Source organism: Aegilops tauschii, chromosome 1, assembly GCF_002575655.3.
Source record: "Aegilops tauschii subsp. strangulata cultivar AL8/78 chromosome 1, Aet v6.0, whole genome shotgun sequence".
Taxonomy (NCBI): domain Eukaryota; kingdom Viridiplantae; phylum Streptophyta; class Magnoliopsida; order Poales; family Poaceae; genus Aegilops; species Aegilops tauschii.
The window spans coordinates 424,581,521-424,605,801 of NC_053035.3; the positions used below are offsets into that span (position 1 = coordinate 424,581,521).

The window sequence follows — 24,281 nt, forward strand, 5'->3', positions numbered from 1 at the left end:
TACATAGGTCAAAAATGGCATAACTACCTAGGTTAGCTCAAAAATGACATATACTTAGCTTCTTCAGTTCATTTATGAGATACTTAGCATACTTAGGTCAAAAATGGCATGATAATCTTTGTTACCTCCAAAATGACATAGACTTAGCTTATTTTCCTCGAAAATGACATAATAACCTTACTAAGCTCCAAAATGACCTATTTACCTAGCTTAGCTCTAAAATGGCCTACACTTAACATTTTTACCTAGCTTAGCTAAAAAAATGGCATTTTTACCCACCTTAGTTAGAAGAAGATAGAGAAGAGGAGAGGAGAAAAAGAAAGAGAAGAAAAATTCTTCTTCTTCTTATTCTTCTTCTTCTAACTTTCTTCTTTCCCAATTTGCAGATTTGCTTTAGATGAGGAAGCTTGCGTTGATGGAGTCTACTCTTCTCCTTGTGCTTTCTTTTTGTTTTGATTTTGTAGGATGAACAATGTGAAACTTGCTACCTATATATGTATGTATGGATGAAACCATTGTATGCTTGTTGGATATGTTGGCTAGCTATATATGTTGCATATGGACTTTTGATTTGGTTTATATATGTGCTGGATGATGGTGTCTACTACGCAACTTTATTCTTGTAGACACGTGTTGGGCCTCCAAGCGCAGAGTTTTGCGGGACAGTAGCAATTTTCCCTCAAGTGGACGACCTAAGGTTTATCAATCCGTGGGAGGGGTAGGATGAAGATAGTCTCTCTCAAACGACCCTGCAACCAAATACAAGAAATCTCTTGTGTCCACAACACACCCAATACAATGGCAAATTATATAGGTGCACTAGTTCGGCGAAGAGATGGTGATAAAAGTGTAATATGAATGATAGAAATATATTTTTATAATCTAAATAATAAAAACAGCAAGGTAGAAAATAATAAACGGACACAAAAACGATATTGTAATGCTTGGAAATGAGGCCTAGGGTCCGTACTTTTGCTAGTGCAATCTCTCAATAGTGCTAATATAATTGGATCATATAACCACCCCTCAAAGTGCGATGAAGAATCACTCCAAAGTTCCTATCACTACTGGAATTAGCTTATTTGCCGTCTGCCAGTTCTTTGCCGTCTGCTGGCTGACGGCAAAGAAGGTCTTTGTCGTCCGCTTCAGGAAAACGGACGGCAACGAACTGGCTGATGGCAAAGAAGGTCTTTGCCATCAGCCAATTCTTTGCCGTCAGCTGGCAGACGGCAAAGAGAGAGGTGGCCCCCGCTAATGAGCTGATCATAAAAAACTTAACGGGCCCCCTTCTTTGCCATCTGCCAGCAGACGGCAAAGAGAAAAAAAGCGGACGGCAAAGGTGGGGCAGACGGCAAAGAGCTAACCTAACTAACGGCAGAGCCCCACCCCGCCCCTCCATCTCTCTGTTTCTGTCTCCTCCCCCACAACCACCGCCACCCGCCGCCGCCCCCAGCACCGGCCGCCGCCCCCTTGCCCCGCCACCCGCCCACCCGCCGCCCCCGCCGCCGCCCCCAGCACCCGCCGCCGCCCCCGCCGCCCCGCCACCCGCCCACCCATCGCCCCTCGCTCCGTCGCCCCGACCACCCGCCGCCCCCTTGCCCCACCACCCGCCGCCGCCCCCCTTGCCCTGTCGCCCCGCCGCCCGAACGGCCCATAGCCGCGGCGCCCCCCCGCCCCACCGCCCAAACAGCCCACTGCCATGGCGCCCCGCCGCCCCCACCACCTGCCTAGCACCCCGCCGCCACCGTCGCCCCCGGCGCCACCGCCCCGAAGCCCTGCGGCCCCCGTCGCCACCGCCACCCTGCTGCTGCGAAGCCCCGACCAACCCATCTTCGGTGAGTTTTTTTTTCTGTTTTTTTCTTTTTTGCTGTTTAATTGTTAGATTAGACTAGATATGTGTTAGTGTTAGATTTAGTGCTAGATTATATTAGATTAGACTAGTGCATGGGTTTTAGTTAATTAGTTATATAATTATAAGAAGTAGAAAAAAGATGAAAAAAGAAGAAGAAGAAAAGAAGAATATGTAGAAGGGGGAAGAAGAAGAAGAAGAGGAGGAGGAGGAGGAGGAGAAGAAGAAGAAGAAGAAGAAGAAGAAGAAGAAGAAGAAGAAGAAGAAGAAGAAAAAGAGGAGGAGATGAGAAGAAGAGGACAAAGGAAAATAAGGAAGAAATAAAGAAGAAGAAGAGAAGGAAAAAAGAAAAAGAAGAAAGGAAAGAAGAAGAAGAAGAAGAAGAAGAAGAAGAAGAAGAAGAAGAGAAGGAAAGAAGAAGAAGGAGAGAAGGAAACACCCCGACCCCGTGACCCCCTGACCCCGACACCCCGACCCCGACACCACACCCCGACACCCCGACCCCCTGACCCCAACACCCTGACCCCGACACCACACCCCGACACCCCGACCCCCTGACCCCGACACCCCGACCCCGACACCACACCCCGACCCCGACACCACACCCCGACCCCGAAACAGCACCCCGACCCCGACACGGCACCCCGACACCGACACGACACCCCGACCCCCGACACTCAGACCCCGAAACAGCACCCCGACCCCGACACGGCACCCCGACACACCGACCCCGACCCCCGACACCCTGACATCATATATTTTTCGATTTTGTTATGAGAAACATCATATATAATTGTGTTGATCGGGAAGATTTAAACATCATATATATTTTTTGATTTTGTTATGAAAAACATCATATATTATTATTCATGTCGGTATATTTTTTATGTTGTACTAATTTCGTTTACTCTTTGTCATGGCAGTTGTTGAAAGATGGTGGGCGCTGGTCGGGAGCGCTCCGAGGCCCCTTCTTCGTCGTTGTGTGGTGGGAGGTCTTCCATTCCACACACACCTCTCCGCCGAGCGTTGCTGGACAGTATGGCGACACCGCCGGGCCCTTCTTCGTCGACAGCGGTGCCCGGCAGGGGACGAGGTAAGGGAGGGAAGAAGAGAGGAGCACGTGGTCGCGGGAGAGGAGGTAGGGTGACTGCTAGGGCGGCTTCCTCGCCGCCACCCCCAGTTGTTTCACCCGAGCACGTGACTGCTAGGGTGGACTCGTCCGAGGAGGAGGCTACACGGACTCCGGTCCACGAGCCTTCGGCCCACGAGCCTCGGGTCGATGGGCCTTCGGCCCACGAGACCCCGGAGGAGCATACGTCTGGATGGGGTACCTGGCCGGATGAGCCTGAGGGGCCGAGTGGCCATGCTGATGATGGCGGGGAGCCGACTGATATTGAGGAGGAGGGGGGCACCGTCTACCAGCGTGGTTGTACACGGCTGCCGTCTGTGCCGGCGACCCGCGAGCAGAGGTGGTTGATTTACCCTGATGGGGAGAGGTAAGTGCATTTAATATTTTTGTACCTTCTGCATTCACGTTTCTTCAAATATCTAATGCGTTGGCCTTGTCATGTTGTAGGGGTTGGGACCACCATCATAGTGTCCGCCGGCCCAACTCCGTCCTTGGAGTGCTTTGCCGGCAAAACTTCCCGGGGTTTGTCACGTTGCCTGGTGAGGGTCGGCTTCCAGAGCTTGGATTGAGCTGGGAGCACTACTTGGCTGCCCCGGCCCCGCCGGGTGAGATTATCGACGGTGTCTTGTGCGACACGAGGGCAGACATGGTGATCAGAAAGTTCTGGGTAATTTCTCCTTTACACATTTAAAAATCTTCAACTAGCTAGTTATTAATTGTACTAATCAATATTGTCTCATTTGATTGCAGACATTCTACAGGTGTGAGGAGGGATACGAGGAGGAGGCGGCAAATGTTATCGAGAACGTCTGCAAGCGCCTACTACAGAACTTATGGCACGAGGCTTGGGTGCAGGCTGTTCGAGACTACTATGCCTTGCGTGGTATCAAGAAGCCCAAGCCGGCGTGCCGCGATAAGTTCCTAAGTAAGGAGCAGTACATGAAGGTAATTCTTAAGGCCTTGTACTTACTTCCTTCATTTAGTAATTCATAGCCGTAGCGCTCAAGTTTCTATTTGCTAACTTAGGCGCCTCCGAGATGGTGTGCGGATCAGATGGATTGTTGGGAGGTGTTGGTCAATGAGTGGTGCTCAAAAGAATGGCTAGCCGTCCACAACGCGGCCAAGGACAAACGTGCCCAAATGGAAGGTGTGCCACACCATCAAGGCAGCTCCAACTTATATCAGTTCGGGCGGAACTGGGTATGTGGTTTGCTTCATGATTCATGCAATTCATTCATCATGCTAGCTTGAGCCCTTTAATTACTAATTTACTTTGTTTCTCTCTTTCAGGCACGCTAAAATAAGGCGGATAAGGTGCCAGAGGTGTACGACCTGTATGCCATGGCCCACACTGCCTCTCTCAAGAAAGTCAAGGCATTCTCTCCGTCCGACCTCGATGATGCAAACAACTTCACCAACATCTCCTCCCACGACAAGCTCGTGAAATATAGAGATGAGGGGAAGGCGAGGAAAGGGGAGGACTTTAACCCGAGCCAGGGTCCCATTGATCCAGAGCTGGTGATGATATCTGGTGGCGGGAGGTCCCATGGCTCCATAGCCATTGGAGATGGACTTATCCGTTGTCCTAGCACTCTCCCGGAGATCAAGGCGTGCCAGTCGAGCTCCGCTCCTGAGATAAGGCCTCATGAACGGCCAGTCCAACTCGCCATCAAGGTTAGTTATACGTACTCAGCTATCTTTCTCCATTACATTGTGTGTGCTTCCATCAATGATTACAAATGGTAACGAGGAGTGGTGTTGCAGGCTGCTATACAGAGTGAGAGAGATAGAACGGAGAATCTTCTGGCGGAGACGGTGGAGAGGCAGCGGGAGTTGGAGGAGAGGACGACAAAGATGTTGGAGGAGGAGAGGGCACGGAATGACATGCAGGCAAGGGCCATGTATGAGCTCCTTGTGGTAAGTTTCTTCCGCAGATTAGCCAAAACATTCATGTAGTGTTTGTCTCATTACTAACTAGTATGACTGAGTCGTCAAAACCAAATGTGTAGTCTGTGTGCGAGAAGACCGGTCAGACCGCTCCGCCGATGCCAGCGATTGCTCCTGGGACCACGGTGAGTTTAATTTGAATGGACATTACTTGCTAGTCTTAACATTTGAGTGTCATCATGCTAACGAGACATTGGAAATGATCTTTGGTGCAGCGTAACTCCAGACAAGCATCGCACGATCCTTCTCCAGCTACCGGCACGAGCCAGCCCGCTCCTACACCTCCATGATCATGGTAAGTTTCTCTAGTGTTTTGCTTAACAAATGCATAAAGACCTAGACTTAGCCTTATTTCCTCCAATATGCTTACCACAATGACCTAGACTTAGCATAATTAGCTTAGTTAGCTCATAAACAATCCATTTTACCCAAGTTAGCTCTAAAATGACCCATTTTACCTAGGTTAGCTCCAAAATGACCCATCTTACCTAGGTTAGCTCCAAAATGATGCATTTTACCCAAGTTAGCTCTAAAATGACCCATTTTACCTAGATTAGCTCATAAACGATCCATTTCACCTAGGTTAGCTCACAAACGATCAATTTCACCTAAATTAGCTCATAAATGTCATATATTCTTCTTCTTCTTCATTTTCTTCTGCTTCTTCTTCTCCAAAATGACATAAGTTAGCTCTAATATGCTTAGTTCACTCAAAGATGGCATAATTAGCTAGGTTGGCTCCATTTTACCTAAGTTGGCTCTAATATGCTAAGTTATCTCTACTATGCTTAGTTTCCTATAGGTTAGCTCCAAAATTACTTACGTTAGCACAAAATGACCAAGTTTACATAATAAGCTTAAATATAGTCTTGTTTTTCTTCTTCTTCTCCAAAATGACATAAGTTAGCTATAAGTTAGCTCTAATATGCTTAGTTCACTCAAAGATGGCATAATTAGCTAGGTTGGCTCCATTTTACCTAAGTTGGCTCTAATATGCTAAGTTATCTCTAATATGCTTAGTTTCCTATAAGTTAACTCCAAAATTACTTATGTTAGCACAAAATGACCAATTTTACATAATAAGCTTAATTATAGTCCTCTTCTTCTTCTTCTTCTAGTATTCTTCTAGTCTTCTTCTAGTCTTCTTCTTCTTCTTCTTCTTCATTTTCTTCTAGGTTAGCTCCATTTTACTTAAGTATGCTTACTTCTTATAGTCTTCTTCTTCTTCTTCATTTCCTACTTCTTTTTCTAACATCTTGTTTATCATTTTGCAGATTTGATTTAATTCACGGAAGCTTGCATGGATGGAGTGCTTCTTTTCCATTTGTGCTTTTATAGATGGAGTGCTTGTTTGGATGAACTATGTTTCTTTTGTATCGATGAACTATGCATGTATGGTAGGATGACACTATCGTAATATGTATGGTTGGATGCATGTATGTGGAGATTGCTATGTATGGTTGATGGAACTATGCATGTATGATGAAATTATATGTGTTGGATATCTCATATGTTTGCTGTGAACTTGCCATGTGAAAAATATATATGTATCATCTATTTGCTGTGAAAATGGTTGGGTATAAGAAAAAACAGAAAAAAGAGGCAATGCAGGCTCTTTGCCGTCTGCCACCGACGGCAACGGGCTCTTTGCCGTCCGCCGCGGACGGCAAAGAAGCCACGTGGCAACCACCTGTGCTTCCTGGCAGCTGACCCATTTGGTCAGTTTGCCTACAGTGGCAGACGACAAAGGCTAGATGCTCTTTGCCGTCAGCGGCGGACGGCAAAGGCTGTCGTTAGACGCCTAACGGACTAACAGCGAATTTATTGCCGTCGGCTTTCTTTGTCGTCCGCCGCTGATGGCAAAGGCCCCTTTGCTGTCCGCTTCAGAAAGCAGACGGCAAAGAAGCTCTTTACCGTAGCCTACTTTGCCGGAGCCTTTTGCCGTCCGCGGCAGACGGCAAAGGCCTTTGCCGTCCGCCATCCTTGCCTTTGCCGTCTGCCACGGCGGACGGCAAAGTAGCTGATTCCTGTAGTGTATCTAGCAGAGAACATAAGAAGAAATCATTTGTAGGGTACGAAACCACCTCGAAGCTATTCTTTCCGATCGATCTATCCAAGAGTTCGTACTAAAATAACACCAAATAATTTTAGATTCATAATACTCAATCCAACACAAAGAATTTCAAAGAGTGCCCCAAGATTTCTACCGGAGAAACAAGACAAGAACATGCATCAACCCCTATGCATAGATTACTCCAATGTCACCTCGGGAATCCGCTAGTTGAGTGCCAAAACATATATCAAGTGAATCAATACGATACCCCATTGTCACCACGAGTATTCATATGCAAGACATATATCAAGTGCTCTCAAATCCATAAAAGTATTGAATCTGATAAAACAAAATCTCAAAGGGAAAACTCAATTCATCACAACAAGATAGAGAGGGGAAAGCACCATATGATCTGATTATATTAACAAAGCCCGCGATATATCAAGATCGTGACATCTCAAGAACACGAGAGATAGATTAAACACATAGCTACTAGTACAAACCCTTAGCCCCGAGGGTGGACTACGCCCTCCTCATCATGGTGGCCACCGGGATGATGAAGATGGCCACTGGAGATGATTCCCCCCTCTGGTAGGGTGCCAGAACGGGGTCTATATTGGTTTTCAGTGGCTATAGAGGCCTACGGCGGCGGAACTTCTGATCTAGGGTTTTTGTGATGGTTTCTCTATTTATAGGATTTTTGGCGTCGGTTTCACGCGAAGATGGGCCTCGAGGTGAGCACAACCCACCGGGGCGAGCCTGGCCCACCAGGCGCGCCCTGGTGGGTTATGCCCTCCTCGTGGCTCTTCTAGCCCTCCCACAAAGCTTCGGGGGTCTCCTTTGTTCCAAAAAAATCGTAAAAAAGTTTCAGCTCATTTGGAGAACTTTCATTTCTGCACAAAAAACAACACCACGGTAGTTTTGCTGAAAACAGCGTCAGTCCGGGTTAGTTCCATGCAAATCATACCAAAACCATATAAATTTGTTGTAAACATGGCATGAATACTTCATAAATTATAGATACGCTGGAGACGTATCAGATGATCATATCCATATGGCAGGGATATGATTTGGTATGTATATGTGTTGTTATGCTTGTTGAAATTATTTTCAAATGTGTGTATATATATATCTGTGAAATTGAATGAATTTAAGAAAAAACAAAAAAACAGGGGCTCTACAGGCTCTTTGCCGTCTGCTGGCAGACGGCAAAGAGCATTGCCATCAGCCAGCAGACGGATAAGCTGCCACGTGGCAGCTACCTGTGCAACCTGGGAGGCGCTGGGCTAGCCTATATGGTTGCTTTGCCGTCTGCTGGCAGATGGCAAAGAACTTTGCTTCTTTGACATCTGCCAGCAGACGGCATAGCGTGCCACGTGGCAGCTACCTGGGGGGCATCTGGGCTGGCATATTTGGGCACTTTGCCGTCTGCTGGAAGACGGTAAAGATGTGAAGGTCTTTGCCGTCTGCCAGCAGATGACAAAGCACGCCGTTAACCCCTTAACGGCCCTAAGCTGCCACGTGTGCCGTCCAGGTCCTTTGCCGTCTGCTGGCGGACGGCAAAGACCATTGCACCTTTGCCGTCCGCCAGCAGACGGCAAAGTGCCCTTTGCCGTAGTTTGTTCACCCGGACGTGTTGCTGTCTGCTGGCTGATGGCAAAGGCAGACGGCAAAGACCTTTGCCGTCAGCCATGGCAGACGACAAAGTTCCTGATTCCTGTAGTGATGGGTGATCTTGGTGTAGTAGACGACTTCGATGCAAGCTTTGCCCTGATATGGTTCTGGTGCTGACATTCCGTCGTGGTGGGGTCCGTGTTAGAGTTTCCTCGATGTGGTGGGAGTTGTGGTCGAGCAAAAGATTTGCGCTCCGGCGCCGGCGGCGATAAGGCCAGCGGGTATTGTATTCCTCTTGGGGCGTCGCCTTGGACCTCTCCTTGTCGTCCAACTCTTAGGGTGAAACCTTTCTTAGCTTCGGCTGACGCGGCGGCGGCGACGCTTTGTGCCGTAACCCTCTTGGAGGCGTCACCGGTGAGGGTGGGTCTTCCTCTTACACGGGGGTGGGTTTCATGTGCTTCTTCTCGGCTGCTAGCTCGAGGCGTTTAGGTGCACTTAGTGCATTTTTAGCGTTCTTGGCTAGTATTACCGAATTTCTTTAGATCAGCTTATGAGGTTCTCCTCAATGCCTCGTATCGTGTCAGTATCGGGTCATTTTTGTATCAGTTTGGTTGTTTACGCCTTTATCTATAAAGAGGACGAAAGCTTGTTTCGAGAGAGAGAACGATTCGTGAAATCAACTGTCCTTGATGGCCTATTACAATGGCGCGCGTGGTGACCGATCTTGACCAAATCAGTCTACCAACGCCTATTACTGCCCTTCTTGTATCTGTTATCCTGCCTTCTATATAACTAGCACATATGCCCGTGCGTTGCATCGAAGAAAAGTTGACCATCCGGCCAAGTTATACACAGTCCGATTGCAATTATATTTTAAGTTATATCATACTCCCACTGTCCCGTAATATACCGCCTATCTCATGTTCACCTACAATCCCACGTACAAAGCATCCAAATCATTGGGAGTTAATTTCTTCTTTTTGAGAAATGCGGAGTTAAATCCTTCCTGCTCATCTTTAACAACACAATGGTGTGTTCGTTCTCTAGGGATAATCAGGACCCACTCTTCACTCTATCGATTCCTGGAGCGATTTATTGATTTTCCATACAACTTGCAAATGTATATAAATTGAGAAATTAGTGTAAAAAAATGAGAAGACGATTATTTAATTTGATAAGTAAACAAACCCTTTCCTTTGGATTTAAAGGGCTTGACGGCCAAAACTCTACAACCAAGTGATAACCTCGCATGAAGATTAAATGCATCTAATTGTAACCGGTGACCGCATGGAGAAGCAGCTTCCAATTGGAGGAAGAAAACCCATCGCATACATTGGCTGGTGCTATGTAACGATTTGCTAGAGAGATTAAATTAGGCATTTTTCATGAATGACCCAAAAACAACGAACCTACTCATTTGCACCTGGCTTAATAATAATGGACGGAGGTGATAGACACAAGTAAGAGTTAGCTCAATTTACTCACTCAAGGTATATTTTTCTTTTCTCAAAAAATGTTCAGAAATTTTAAAATGTTTGCTGAAACTCCAAAAAGTTTGAAATTTCTGAAATTATTCGCATTTTTATATATTTTGATAGATTTTGAAAATGTTCATGATTTCAGAAAATGTTTCTGTTTCAAATTTTGTTCAATCATTAAAAAAGTCCATGTTTTCCAAATTTGTTCGCAATTCAAAAACATTTCAGGGGATTTCATAAAAAAATTGGGTTTTGAGAAATTGTTCACAATTTCAAATATTTTCACTTATTTAGGAAACGAAATTCTCTTTTCAAATTTTGTTCATAAATTCAAAAATAATCATGTTTTCATAACTTGTTCGTAAATTCTTAGGGGAATTTCACAAAAAATTTGCATTTTAAAAAAATGTTCATAATTTCAGAAAATGTTCCCCTTTTCAATTATGTTCTTGTTTTTCAATAAATGTTTGCATTTTTAAATAGTTTTTGTTCGTAGTTTCGAGAAATGTGCAAGTCTCTAAAAATTTGTTAATGTATTTTGGAAATGTTTGTTTTTCAGAATTATTTACTCTTTTTGAAATAAAATCACATTTGAATTTCAAAAAAGTTTACATCTTTCAATGCATATAGTTTGTATAAGCGGTGCTGCAATTTTTAGACAACAAATTGAAGAACTACACTGCCTTAGGGGCGTGGTTAACTCGCGCGCGGTGTTGTGTTCGATTCCACTTTAGGCTTTGCTCGTTGTTTTTATGTTTTGCATGCTGACGGTTGCAGGTTCGATTCCCACCTAGGCCGTCTTTTTTGATGATTTTTTACAGGACGAAAAACTCAGTGCGAGGCCAGATGATTTTCGACGAACGAAAATTGTTGGTACCATGACGGACGAAAATATATCTACTCCCACCGCAAACGAAAAAAAGTGGAGTAACAATCCTCTCTTTAATATTAGGTAAAGATAAAGGTAAAGATAAAGCTATGGTACGTAATTTGTGTACTCTTGAGAAAAGACGATTACGTTTTATTTTAAAATATTTACAGTGATATACATCTTAATAAATCAATTATCTTGTGGTAGGAATATGCACGCGCACCAACACGTTCATAACTTTAATCAAAGATTATGTTCAAATAATTAATGTTTAGCACGCTCGGGCACCGGATCGATAGCAGCCTGAGGGTTTGCCGCCAGACCCAGTCTACTCTCGGCTACGAATCCCATCGTCACCATTATTAGATTATCATAGTATAATAGGCGAGCCAAGCGTGCACGCACCAACATGTATTTAAATTCATCTGGGAATACTATTACTCATATTCATGCATCTTAGACCTACCATACCTCACCTGGTCAACGCGCTTACACGTGATGATCCTAGCTTGAACCAATCCATCGCCTATATATTTCGACATAGTGGCATCAACGATCTTACATCACATTCCATCGTGCAGCCAATTCTCTCTGCAACTTCCTTGGATACTATCAAATTTCTCTCTAGTGCTAACTTCTAGCTCCGATCTTTTCAGTTAGCTAGCTAGTCGATCGCCATTTAATCCATGGGGGCTAAAGTTCTTATGCTGATCACCGTGGCCATGGCCATGCTCGGGATGGTGCTCGGCGCAAGTCACACAGTGGGCGCGCCGGCCGGATCATGGGACCTGCAAACCAACTACACCCTGTGGGCTTCGAGAACTAGGTTCACCACCGGCGATGAGCTCCAGTTTCAGTACTCCACCACCGTGCACAATGTGGTGGAGGTGAGAAAGGCTGGGTACGACTCCTGCAACAGCTCCAGCCCCATCGCGACGTTCTTGACCGGCAAAGATGTCGTCCCACTTGCAGCCATTGGGACGCGGTACTTCATCTGCGGCGTTCCAGGGCATTGCGTTGCTGGTATGAAGGTTCAAGTCAATGTGAAGTCGAAGGCAGTGCGGACAGTACAACGGTGCCGAGGGACGGGGAAGCGGCTTCGGTGCCGGTCCGAGACTGTATTAAGCTCGGCCACAACAGGTGGCATTGATCAGTTTGCGGTGGCGCGGCTAGGTCTGGCCGTTGTCGCGGCTGGTCTCGTGTTGTTCTTTTAGTGACCGACGATTGTGGTGCTTTTTTCCTCTTTGATGCGCCGTGCATGCTTATTTGTGTATTATAAATCAGTTCTTTTGTTAAATGTAATTTCTTCCATTATAATTGAATTTAACTTATCTTCTTGCAAAGCCGAACTATAATCATGGAAAAAAGTAAAGGGCAGTGCAAGGTGTCGGTCGGCCGGCCCAATTTGCGGTCAGTTGCGCACTAGTCCTTAGATGCAAGCTGCCTAGGTTGTCTGATTTGGTTGCTCAGCTCCTTCCTCCCCACACTTTGTGCAGTCTCGCCAAACCCCCTTCCCCTCGCGCAGCTTGCCAGTGCCCCCCCCCCCCCGGCAGCATCGCACCTCCTGTCGCCCCGGTCCCTAGCACCGCGCCACGCCGGCGAGATGTATTATCAATGGCTTCTGCTACGCTGATGCTCGCAAGTGACAGTCACACTAGTTCCAGCAAAAACTCTCTCTGGTTCCAGCATTTGCAAGCGCTGGTTGTAACATCTCGCTGGCAAGCCGCTGCTCACCGTTGTTGATTCCCATGCGCAGCTCGCAGTCACCACCGTCATAGCTACTTTGATGACTGCTTGCAACTTTTTTGCAGACGGGTCCCAGCACCACGCCACACTGCTAGAAGCATGCCGTCGTAGCTCGCGGGAACCATGGTTGCACGGTCGTTGAGGTTTTGCAGCTTTTCTCCTGCCCTATTCTAGCATCCACACATGTCAATTCTGGCAAAAAGGATGACCCGATGCGGCATCTATTGCCGTCGGGTTCCCGGGATGCACCACGGCTGGTTCCAGTGTCCTCACCAACTGGTTCCAGCAAAAACCATGGCCGGATGCAGCATCGTGGTGTCCCCTTGTAGCTTTTCTCTTCAGCTAGCGTAGCTTTCCTCCGTCGTTTTAAGAAAAAGGGTTTCCCCCCGCTTTATATTATAAAGCAAACCTCCGATACATCCAGCACGCTGGGGCCGCAGCACAGATAAGCCCAAAAGAAAATGAAAGAGAAAAGGGCTAAGAGATGGCAGATCCTCCGATACATCCTCCGTCGTTTTTCTTTCAAGATGGCAGATTTATGATTTTATCTTAGCAGCTATAAAGGGCATTTAGTTTTACGTTGTCGTAATAAAGAAAAGGGCTAAGAGATGATTAACAAAAAGGATAATATTTAGTTTAATTTTTTTCATTTAGCTTTGAATTGTCATTTACCTCGCAAATGTTATAACCTCTCCAGGGCCGACCTTGTGAGCCTGCTTCAAATTGTTCTCTTATGAGAGTTTTCCTTAAGGTGTACTTAGTGGTAGTATTTGGACGTAAGTACCAGGTTCTAGCCAATGTGCCCAAGGTACAGTTTCCCACTCAGGACCGCAGAGATTACCCCTTGATATTTTGGCGCACTGCAAAATGTTGTGGTTTTATCGTGTGAAATGGAACAGGGGAACTCATACTAAATAAAAGAAACAAGACCATCTCGAGGAGAAACGATGGTGATAAAAAATTCTCCCTCCGATCTATGATAAGTGTCGTGGTTTAGCTCAAATGTATAGTACATATATGACAACTAATTATTAGTGGAATTACCTTTCACTACCAAAAACTATGACCAACTATAAATCCTCTTTGCCAAATATGATTTTAGCTATATGACAACGGCGAGGCGCCCTTACCCTGCAGACTATGCAACTTTTGAATTTGGTCAACACAACATATTATCAATAGTGAATTTCCGTGAATTTTCACGGTGGCATACATCTTAATTATTATTTTAGAAGAACCTTAATTAATTATATAATTATTTGACGTACCGATGTAGTACATGTGCGCATCAACACGTTCGGAATGTTTAACTAGAAAATATGTTGGATTAATTTATGTTTAGTACGCTCGTGCGGGCATCCGGATCGATCGAGGACAAGGTCTACTGATGGCTACTGATGATTTCCTAACTAATTGTTTGGACATGGTCTGCTGACAATATGGTTACTAATCATTTTCTCCCCAGACCCGGTCTACTGACGGCTACTGATCACATCTTCTCCATTGTTAGTTTTCTATTAAAGCTATGAAGCCAATCATATATAATAATATCAGTTTCAGGAGCTAACGTGTACGATGTTATCTTCATGTATTTTAGACGACCTATTCTATGTCACCTGGTCAACGCGCTTACACCCGATCGACACACTAGTATCAATGATCTCACAACACCATCCATCCTGCAGCCATTTCTCTCTTTAGCTTCCTTGGAGCTTGTGATCATTAGTTGATCAGACAATATAACCAAATTTCTCTCTAGCGCTAACTTCCATCCCCCACCATTTTTTCAGTTACTACTAAGTCAGCTTGCCAGTACTCTAGATCCATATTTAATCCATGGGGACCAAAACTCTTATTCTAATCACCGTGGCCATGACCATGCTTGGGACGGCGCTTGGTGCCAGCCACACCGTGGGCGAGCCGGACGGGTCGTGGGACCTTCAAACCAACTACTCCCAGTGAGTTTCGAGAATCAGGTTCACCACCGGCGATGAGCTCAAGTTCCAGTACTCCACCGCCGTGCGCAACGTGGTGGAGGTGAGCAAGACGGGGTATGACTCTTTCAACTGCTTCAGCCCCATAGCGACTTTCCCGACCGGTAACGATGTTGTTCCGCTTGCCATCGCTGGGACCCGATATTTCATCTGCGGCGTCTCCGGGCACTGCGATGCCGGCATGAAGGTCAAGGTCAACGTCAAGTCCAAAGAAGTGCGGACTGTGCAGCGGTGCCGACGGACAGGGAACCGACGTCATTGCCAGTCCGAGACAGTATTAAGCTCAACTGCGCCGGCTGGCGTTGATCAGTCTGCGATGGCCTGGCTCGGTCTGATTGTTGTTGCGGCTGGTCTTATGTTGTTGTTTTAAAGTGAACGATGATTGTGGTCCTTTTTTCCTTGATCAGTCGTAGCATGGTCCCTTTGTGTATTAAATTTAATTCTTTTGTTAAATGTAATTGCATTCATTATAATTGGATTCAAGACATCTTATTGCAAAAACCCAAATAATAACCGAGCATATAACCATGAAATAACTTTATCAAAGATGTGTCGGCTACAATGACATTACATCCAGCCATTATATACAACAGAAATTCAAGCAGAGCTAAATTCGTCTAGATAAATAACATGATTTTCATGGCGAGGGGGCAAACACCACTGCAACTTTTTATATCATTAGGAAGTGTATGTACGCACTGGTTTGAGATAAGACAAAAAATAAGATAAATGAAGGAAAACAAACCTTAACAAACGGAGCCAAAAAGAAGCAGAAACAGAAATTACAAGAGTTCAGCTTGCCAAGCCTTGAAAGCATTGTCATATTTCGTTTTCATCTTGTGTCCCAAAAGAATTAGTGAAGGTACTGAAAACCGTTAGTAGTCCCGAGAGGATGATGCGCGGGATCGGAAGTACCGGAGGGGATTCACATGTGGTGAGTTTACCCAGGTTCGGGCCATCATCATGGAGGTAAGAGCCTACTCCTACTTCGGATTTGATTGATGGGGAAAAACGTCTCGTATGACGGGGTATGTGGTGATAATGCTATCGAGACGATGATGCTACAGACAGATGCCTCGAACTACCCCTGGTCTCGTCTTATAAAGGTGTTCGAGACTCAAGGTTATACCTTTTGCTAACCGACCTAGGGTCCGGATCGGACGAGGGCTTCTTGACTTGCATGCCAATATGAGATCCTCCCGGAAGGAGCGCTTCCCGTAGAGCAAGGATCCTAGGCCACACCTTGGCTATTGGGCCTTGAGGCCAGCCCATTGACCGCTTCCTAGCTGATGGGCCATCCTAGGTTTAGTACACCGTGTGTATTTCTCAAGCTTGTCTAGAATTTTGGCCATGCTTCTCTCGGAATCTCCCGAGATGAAATCGTGTTGGGCTCCTCCTGTGTCAAATAAACCATACCAACCTCAGTTTTCTTGATGTCTCCATTAACTAACTGTCCGGACTAGGCCTCCATAGTGCCATGCAACCTGGCTTTAGAACTTCTTAGGGAATCTTCGGACCCTTCCATATTTCGGCTTCTTGACCACCCGTAATGAAGGCCTATAAAAGACCGATGTATATTCTTACATGCACAATGACATCATGCTTGACCATCAAATCATTCAGGCATTGAATATCTATTTGAATCGAGCCATAACTGACCCAGGTAGGGATCAAAGCGTCGTTAATATAACTAGATGATACCCCATTGCGTTCCCGCGGAATTTGATTAATCTAATGAGATTTGATTGTATTTAACATGAGTGTTTGGGTTAACACTAGGATAAATGAAAATAAGAACACATATGAAATTGATTATAAGTACGCAGAATATTTATATTTAATGTATAAGTAGGATGATTGGATGAAATTCTCATGCAAGGGTGCATGTTGAGGTGGAACTTTTCCATGCATGATTGCATGTTAAGATGGCATATTTGCATGTTAAGAATAATTTATTGGTGAAGATCACCTATTTAGTTATATAGGATATATGACAACTAATTGGCTAATGACCTGATAACTAAGTCCAATAAGTTGTTAAGTATTGCCTTTTTGTCAAAACATGTCGACATGAGATCTATTATCAAAGATCTCACCCCCCGGAGCTAAAGGTGGAAATGGATCGTCAATCGGATTAATGCGTTGTGATATGAAATTGGTAACAAATTTAAATTTGATGGAATCTTTAGTTATATCGACACACACACACTTGTGTGTTGTGGCGCATGCATGCGTGATGCATGAGAAGGGGGGGTGGGGGGTGACGACACATGGGTCCCTAGTCCGCTCATTGATAATATGACAGCTTAGATTTTCCTATTGCTAAATTTATCTTTGTTTTTTCTTTTTCACCAGTCTTGAACTCGCTGCACACATGGGTCACAAGCGTTTTGAACTCGCTGGTGGTTCAGGTCAGCCGCTAGCGCAAGCCCTTCACGACAAGCGGCTGCTTCTAAAATATCAGGTTCATTCGGACCAAAAGTAACAAGAGCAGAAGCACCTTGAAACCTTCCCTCCTCATCTCTGCACAATGCGCCCCGACCTCGACAGGCCGCCGTCAACGTTGATCTTCATCATGCTCTCACAGGTTGAAGCCATCTTTGCTCTTGCTGCTGGGCCGGCCCATGCAGCCACTGGCTCAGCGCCAGCGCCGGATTGCATTGTGGCGCAAGAGGCACTGACTAGGATGAAGTCATTAATTGAGGAGTTTTTTCTTTCAAGAGTTAAATACACTGTGAGTGCCTTAACTTGTCCGGCGCGTTCAGTTTGGTTCCTAAACTTGTAAAATACACAAAACTGGTGCTGTAACTTGTCTCGGCGTTCAAATACAGTGCCTCTCAATGTATTCGGCCTTATGCAGTGCACGCGTGGCATGCCAGCGTGTCGCCAGCCCACATGTCAGTGGTTGCCCATGCTGGTTTGTTTTATGGGGAACCCCTTGTACTTTAGTTAAGCGTCGCAAAAAAGCCCCTAGTACTTTATAACCCTTGATGGCCAATTCCCCGATTCCCAAATCGAAAAGGCGAATCCCTAACTCTATCCACGCGACGGCGGCGGCAGCGGATTCTTCTCCGATTCGTCGTTGTTGTTTGGCCGGTGAGCAATGGACCTAGACGAGGAGGCCAGAAGGCCGGCGTCATTTTTCTACTCCCCCTCCTCCTATGCTGGTAGAGATGGCTAGCGGTGAAATATTCTCTGATGGCTAGCGGCGGCGACAGCGGCGGAATCTTTCGTCGTTGCCCTTTGGCCGGCGAGCAGTGGACATAGACAAGGAGGCCAGAAGGCCGGGCGCCATTTGTCTGCAATGATGCTTGGGTCAGCATAATCTTCTGCCTCCTCTTGTGTTGTTGCATTTGGTTTATCATTGTGGTGACCCTTCTTGTTATGGTCTGCAGCTCCACATATAGAACAGTGCATTGTAACACCCATGTTTGGAAGTTTTCTTCAGTCCATTCTTATCCCTTTTCTCCTCTGGATCTTTTTATCCAAGATCACCCCCTTTCAAACAAAAAGTTTCCTCCATAATAACCCCCAACAAAACCCTAGCCCTATTACGCCTGAAAAGGGGCCAATGCCGTTCACAACAGTCCTCATCTCGCACATAACACTGACTAAAGATGGACATCTACCACGGGAAATAGAAGACACCCAAGCCCCTCAACCCTACCCTGCGGCGGCAAGGAAATCGGGATGGAGGAAGAGAACGACGGAGCTACTAACCGTAGGAAGGAGCTTCCTCGCCTGGACGTCGACGACGTGGTCGATCCATCGCCGCCGCCGCCACCGGTCACCGTGCCGTGCCGCACCAGCGCCGCCACCGCCTTGCAATGATCGGGAGAAGAGTAAGAGAAAGGATACGAAGCGGTGGCGACAGAGAGCGAAGGGGCAGGGGGTTAAGGGTACCTACGTGCAAAAGTGAACACGGTCTCTGTTCCCGCTGAAAGATCGTGGATGTCGCCTAGAGGGGGGGTGAATAGGCGCTTTAAAATAATTACGGTTGATGCTTGAACAAATGCGGAATAAACCTAACGGTTAATTTGACAAGCACAAAACCTAAAACAACTAGGCTCACCTATGTGCACCAACAACTTATGCTAAGCAAGGTAATCAACTAAGTGATAGCAAGATATATGACAAGAAACAATATGGCTACACAAAGTAAAGTGCATAAGTAAAGGGCTCGGGTAAGAGATAACCGAGGCACGCGGAGACGACGATGTATCCCGAAGTTCACACCCGTGCGAATGCTAATCTCCGTTTGAAGCGGTGTGGAGGCACAATGCTCCCCAAGAAGCCACTAGGGCCACCGTAATCTCCTCACGCCCTCGCACAATGCAAGATGCCGTGATTCTACTAAGGGACCGTTGAGGGCGGTCACCGAACCTGTACAAATGGCAACCCTTGGGGGCGGTCACCGAACCCGTACACTTTGGCAACCCTTGGGTGCGGTCACCGGTACCCGTCAAATTGCTCGGGGCGATCTCCACAACCTAATTGGAGACCCCGACGCTTGCTCGGAGCTTTACACCACAATGATTGAGCTCCGAACACCACAAAGGTTGGGGCTATCTCCCCAACGACACCACGAAGCTTCACCACAATGGAATATGGCTCCGAGGTGACCTCAACCGTCTAGGGCGCCCAAGCACCCAAGAGGAACAAGCTCAAGGGTACCAAGCACCCAAGAGTAATAAGCTTCTCAACTTGTAACTTCCACGTATCACCATGGAGAACTCAAACCGATGCACCAAATGCAATGGCAAGGGCACACGGAGTGCCCGAGTCCTTCTCTCTCAAATCACACCGAAGCAACTAATGCTAGGGAGGAAAATGAGAGGAAGAACAAGAAGGAGAACACCAAGAACTCCAAGAACTCCAAGATCTAGATCCAATGGGTTCCCCTCACATAGAGGAGAAAGTGATTGGTGGAAATGTGGATCTAGATCTCCTCTCTCTTTTCCCTCAAAAACTAGCAAGAATCCATGAAGGGATTGAGAGTTAGCAAGCTCGAAGAAGGTCAACAATGGGGGAAGAATACGAGCTCAAAGGATAAGGTTGAATGGGGAAGAAGACCCCCTTTTATAGGAGCTCCCGAATCCAACCGTTATGTGCTCAGTCCGCGCACGAGTAGTACTACCGCTCAGGGGAGCGGTACTACCGCCCGGGCGGTAGAACATAGAGAGCGGAGCAAAACAGAGGGCGAGGCAGAGCCGTATGAGCGGCACTACCGCTGGAGCCAGCGGTACTACCGTTGGCCGCAGTGGTACTGCCGCTTGGCCCAGCGGTACTAGGGGCGGTGGTAGCCGCGGTACTACCGCACACGAGCGGTACTACCGCTCCTACTGCTGCAACTACTGCCGCTGAACCTGACACGAGAAAACCACGTCTCGAGTCGAGGCGGTACCAGCGCGGAACCGGAGCCGTACTACCGCTTATGGCCATAGGCGGTACTACCACTGTGGAACGGCGGTACTACCGCTTGTGGCGATACGCGGTACTGCCGCTCCGGTCCAGTGGTACTACCGCTGGCGCCAACCTTATGCCAAGTCCACGAAAACAAGTACACTCCAAGGAAGACCAGAACTGCCATAACTTCTGCAAATGAGCTCCGAATTGAGCAAACTCAAGCTTGTTGGTTATAGTAAGAAGAGGCAGGGGAGGTATGCCTAACAAAAAGAGGAGCGAAACGTCCAACAAAGAAGAACCGGCAGAACCTCCAACATCGAAAACATCATAGAAGAAGCATGTGAACTCCGTTTTCGATGAACTCGAGCTTGTCATCAAGATGACCAAGAGCTCTAAGACTCACAAAGAGAATCAAACAAGAACCAAGAAATATGATGCAAGGATGCAATGGTTTGAGCTCTCTACGAATGATACGATCAAGCTACTCATCGAGAGCCCCCCTTGATAGTACGGCAAACGATCCTATAACCCAGTCTCCTAATTACCACCATGAGACCGGTAAAATAGAAAACCTATCAAGGGCAAACCTTTGCCTTGCACATGATCCACTTGAGCTAGATGATGACGATCTTCTCCTCCTCAAGATGGACCATCTTTCTTGATTGCGTTGGGTCGATGGAGACTAGATGATTGCTCCCTCATACTCCACTATGGGTGAGCCACTCTTCAGCACATCTTCACAAGTCCATTGACACCACAATGGACGGCAAGCTTCAAGCACTTGATCTCTTCATGATGCTCCGCTTGAACTTGCACACCGCAAACTTGATGACGACCACCGCTTGATGTCGTCCTCCATGGGTTGTATAATATCTTCCTCATGACGCTAGCCCATGGAAACATACCTAACCCCACATAGAACTCTCACGTAGACCATGGGTTAGTACACAAAGCATAAAGGACAATGCTTACCTTACCATGCGATCACGTGATCCCTCTCGGTACATCTTCTACGCTTTGTGTGTTGATCAACTTGATTCACTCTTTGACTTAGTCTTGATCAAGCTTGAATCTTTCCAACTCTCTTCATTTGGACGATGTCTTGAAGGTAAACATGAATGATCACACACACTTCTTCAAGACATGCTTGCAATAAGCTCAACACTCACAAGACCAATCTTTGGATAATTCCTTTATAGCACCTTGGTCATCACAAACTCTCCTTGAAACCAACAAATGGACTCCAAGAAAAGCCTATGGACAAACCCTTCAAATATAACTTAAGGCAACCATTAGTCCATAAAGATTGTCATCAATTACCAAAACCAAACATGGGGCACTGCATGTTCTTTCACCCGCGGTTACAGGGGCATTTTTGCGATGTTTAATTAAAGTGCATGGGGTTCCCCGTAAGAAACCAACACAGGTAGCTCACGGCGCACCCCCAGCCACTGACATGTGGGGCAGCGACACGCTGGCATGCCACCCGTGCACTGCATACGACTGAATACGCCGAGAGGCACTGTATTTGAACACCCGGACAAGTTACAACACCAGTTTTGTGTATTTTGCAAGTTTAGGAACCAAACTGAACGCGTCGGACAAGTTAAGGCACTCATAGTGTATTTAATTCTTCTTTCAAATATCACTTCCACCTTCCCAGGTTGTGACAAGTGGTGCGCTGCATGTGTGCCATTTATCGCAGCCTTAGAATTTTCTCTCTTTTTCGTAGATCCGTTTATTCAAAACGTTTTATGCGTCCAAATCTCGAACCATATTCATCGTTGAATTCCTCACGTCTAGATCTTCAAAACTAGATCGCACGTTGATAGGTTTTGATGAACTTTTTTCACAAAAAAACCGGACAAAAAAACATGCCTCTCGCGGAAGGAAAACCAACGCGTTTTTTTCGTTTCCGAGAGGCATGGCCGTGCCTTTCGCGGAAGCAAAACCGTGCCTCTCACAGAAGGAAAAAATGAAAACATGTTTTTTTTCGTTTCCGAGAGGCACGGCTGCATCTTTTCCGTTTCTGAGAGGCACGGTCGAGCCTCTCGCGGAAGCAAATATGTGCCTCTCGCGGAAGCAAAAAGAAAAAAATAAAACGCGTTAATTTTTCCTTTTTCGAGAGGCGCAGCCGTGCCTCTCGTGGAAGCAAATCCGTGCCTCTCGCGAAAGCAAAACCATGTCTCTCGCGGAAGCAAAAAAACACGTTCTTTTTTCGTTTCCGAGAGACATGGTCGTGCCTCTCGCGGAAGCAAATCCGTGCATCTCGCGAAAGCAAAAAGAACACGTTGAAGCAAAAGAAGAAAACTGTGCCTTTCGAGAAAAATGCCAAAAGCTAAGAAAGACAGGTGGAAAAACGAAAAGCCAAAAAAAACAAGCAAAAAACATCTAAAAAGCTGAAAACGAGTGTGGAAAAATAAAAAAAATCCGAAGGGAGCACCCAAAGCGCGACATGTGATGGCGGTTAAGAGCGCGCCAAGTGGCGTGCTCTCGACCCACCTGAAGTGACTTTCGGGAGGCTCCCAAACGAGCGCTCCTCAATTAGTTGCTCTGTGACTAGGAAGTCTCCTCCACTGATGGGTGTCCTATCCGTCGGTGGAAATAAATTTTCTTTGACAACTGACTAAACAAAGCCGATAAGTTTAAAGATTTTTGAGCTTTTTTCTTGCCAAAACAAAGCACATTTTAATCATTACAATATATCACAATTTTTCGATTCCATCAGAACAGTACAGTACGTGCATTCCATTCCACCATAATGGTCCGTGTTATTTCATCCGTATATAGAAAGTTTTATCCATTCCACTATATTATGCTAATTACCCGAGTCCCTACTCTTCCTCGAGAAAGAGTCCAACCATTTCTTATAATCCTCTCAAAGATGGGTCTCAATCACTCCACTCAGCGACTACCTGCCCCTATACCTGGTTGGGAGTCCCAAGGATGACGTATCCATTGGTCACGTGTGTCGTCTCCCCAAGTGAGACGACCGGGGGCTCCCCTCCCTCCCTCCAGCGCCTCCTCCCTCCCCCTAGCCCCCTCCCGCCGCCGCTGGCGTGCGCCACCGGGCCTTGCTCGTGTGGTGTCGGCGGCGGCAGCCCCGACTTCCCCGCCCGCAGCGCCCCTGCTCGGGAGGGCTGGCAGCGGTGTCCCTAGTTCGACGATGGTTTTGGCGACGACACGCCATTTCGGGTGGCGCAACTCCGGGTGGTGAGGTGGTGATGACACGGCCGCTTGGCTGCGGGGTGGTGCGGTGGCTAGAGGCAGAGCCCTTCGGGCCCAGAGATGGAGCTCTCCACGTATCATTTTTTGGCATCGTAATACGTGTTTCATTCATATCATATCATGAAAAACAAAGTACAAGTCACATAAACACCGACATGACAATGCTGAAAAGATAGTAGAACATCGCTGAGCTTAACACAAACTCCCGTCACCTGCCTCCGCACCACCACAGCAGCCATCAAAGGAAAAAATGACGGATCACCTCCTCACCCGAGCTTGACGCGGCTCCATCGCTGATAAGCAGCTTTGCGGACCTCCAAGGTGGCTCACCAAAAGTGAAGTCATTGTTGTTGAACGAATCAGACCGGGGCAACACCCCGGACATGCTGTCGAACTCCAGATCTGGCACTCCACCACGACTAAAACGTCGAAGGAGGAAACCATAGCTCTCCACGTATCTACATATGCATGGTTGCACGTCTATCGTAGAATACGCAACAAGATTTATTTATTTTTGGAGACATAATACGCAACCAGATCAACAAGATAGCAAAACCAGGGAGACCAGCTGGGCCGGCCCCATGTTTCAGATTTATTTTATGCTTCACTAACTTTTTTCTACGTTCCGAGTTCATGTATGCTTCTTAACAGCTTTTCTTTCCAATTCTGCTGCGTTCAGATCATTAAGTAGTGATGTAAACGCTCTTATATTTCTTTACCGAGGGAGTACATTGCATTTTGCATCGGTTTTCTGTTGTTTCAACCGATGGACATTTTTAAATACACAATGCATTTGTTTGAAATACTTATGATTTGTTTCATGTATTTTTGAAAATTGTACACGTAATTTCCAAATATTAACATACCTTTTAGAAAAATTATTTTGTGTAACTCAAAAATTGACACTCATAAAATATGGTTATATTTTTCTGTAAGAAAACAGTTGTAAAACAAATGAAATTCAAA

At 46.4% G+C, this 24,281-nt stretch overlaps 1 protein-coding gene and 1 pseudogene across 1 annotated transcript; both read left to right on the forward strand.

Annotated features, from left to right (window-relative positions):
* Window positions 1-11,397: 11,397 nt before the first annotated feature.
* LOC109748095 (uclacyanin 1-like) lies at window positions 11,398-13,840 on the forward strand. Its single transcript, XM_020307150.4, has 4 exons — window positions 11,398-12,114; window positions 13,342-13,394; window positions 13,439-13,495; window positions 13,790-13,840. The coding sequence occupies exons 1-4, from the start codon at window positions 11,628-11,630 to the stop codon at window positions 13,838-13,840; spliced, it is 648 nt and encodes a 215-aa protein (XP_020162739.2). The 5' UTR covers window positions 11,398-11,627.
* Window positions 13,841-14,357: 517 nt separating this feature from the next.
* On the forward strand, window positions 14,358-15,452 carry LOC109747808 (mavicyanin-like; annotated as a pseudogene).
* Window positions 15,453-24,281: the final 8,829 nt, after the last annotated feature.

What these genes read in the sequence shown, in the direction of transcription:
- LOC109748095 (XM_020307150.4), top strand. Translation starts at nt 11,628, where the DNA reads ATGGGGGCTAAAGTTCTTATGCTGATCACCGTGGCCATGGCCATGCTC. An exon ending in ACCTCTCCAGGGCCGACCTT is followed by an intron (nt 13,395 to 13,438) that starts GTGAGCCTGCTT and finishes GTTTTCCTTAAG; the next exon opens with GTGTACTTAGTGGTAGTATT. An exon ending in TTCTAGCCAATGTGCCCAAG is followed by an intron (nt 13,496 to 13,789) that starts GTACAGTTTCCC and finishes ATATGATTTTAG; the next exon opens with CTATATGACAACGGCGAGGC.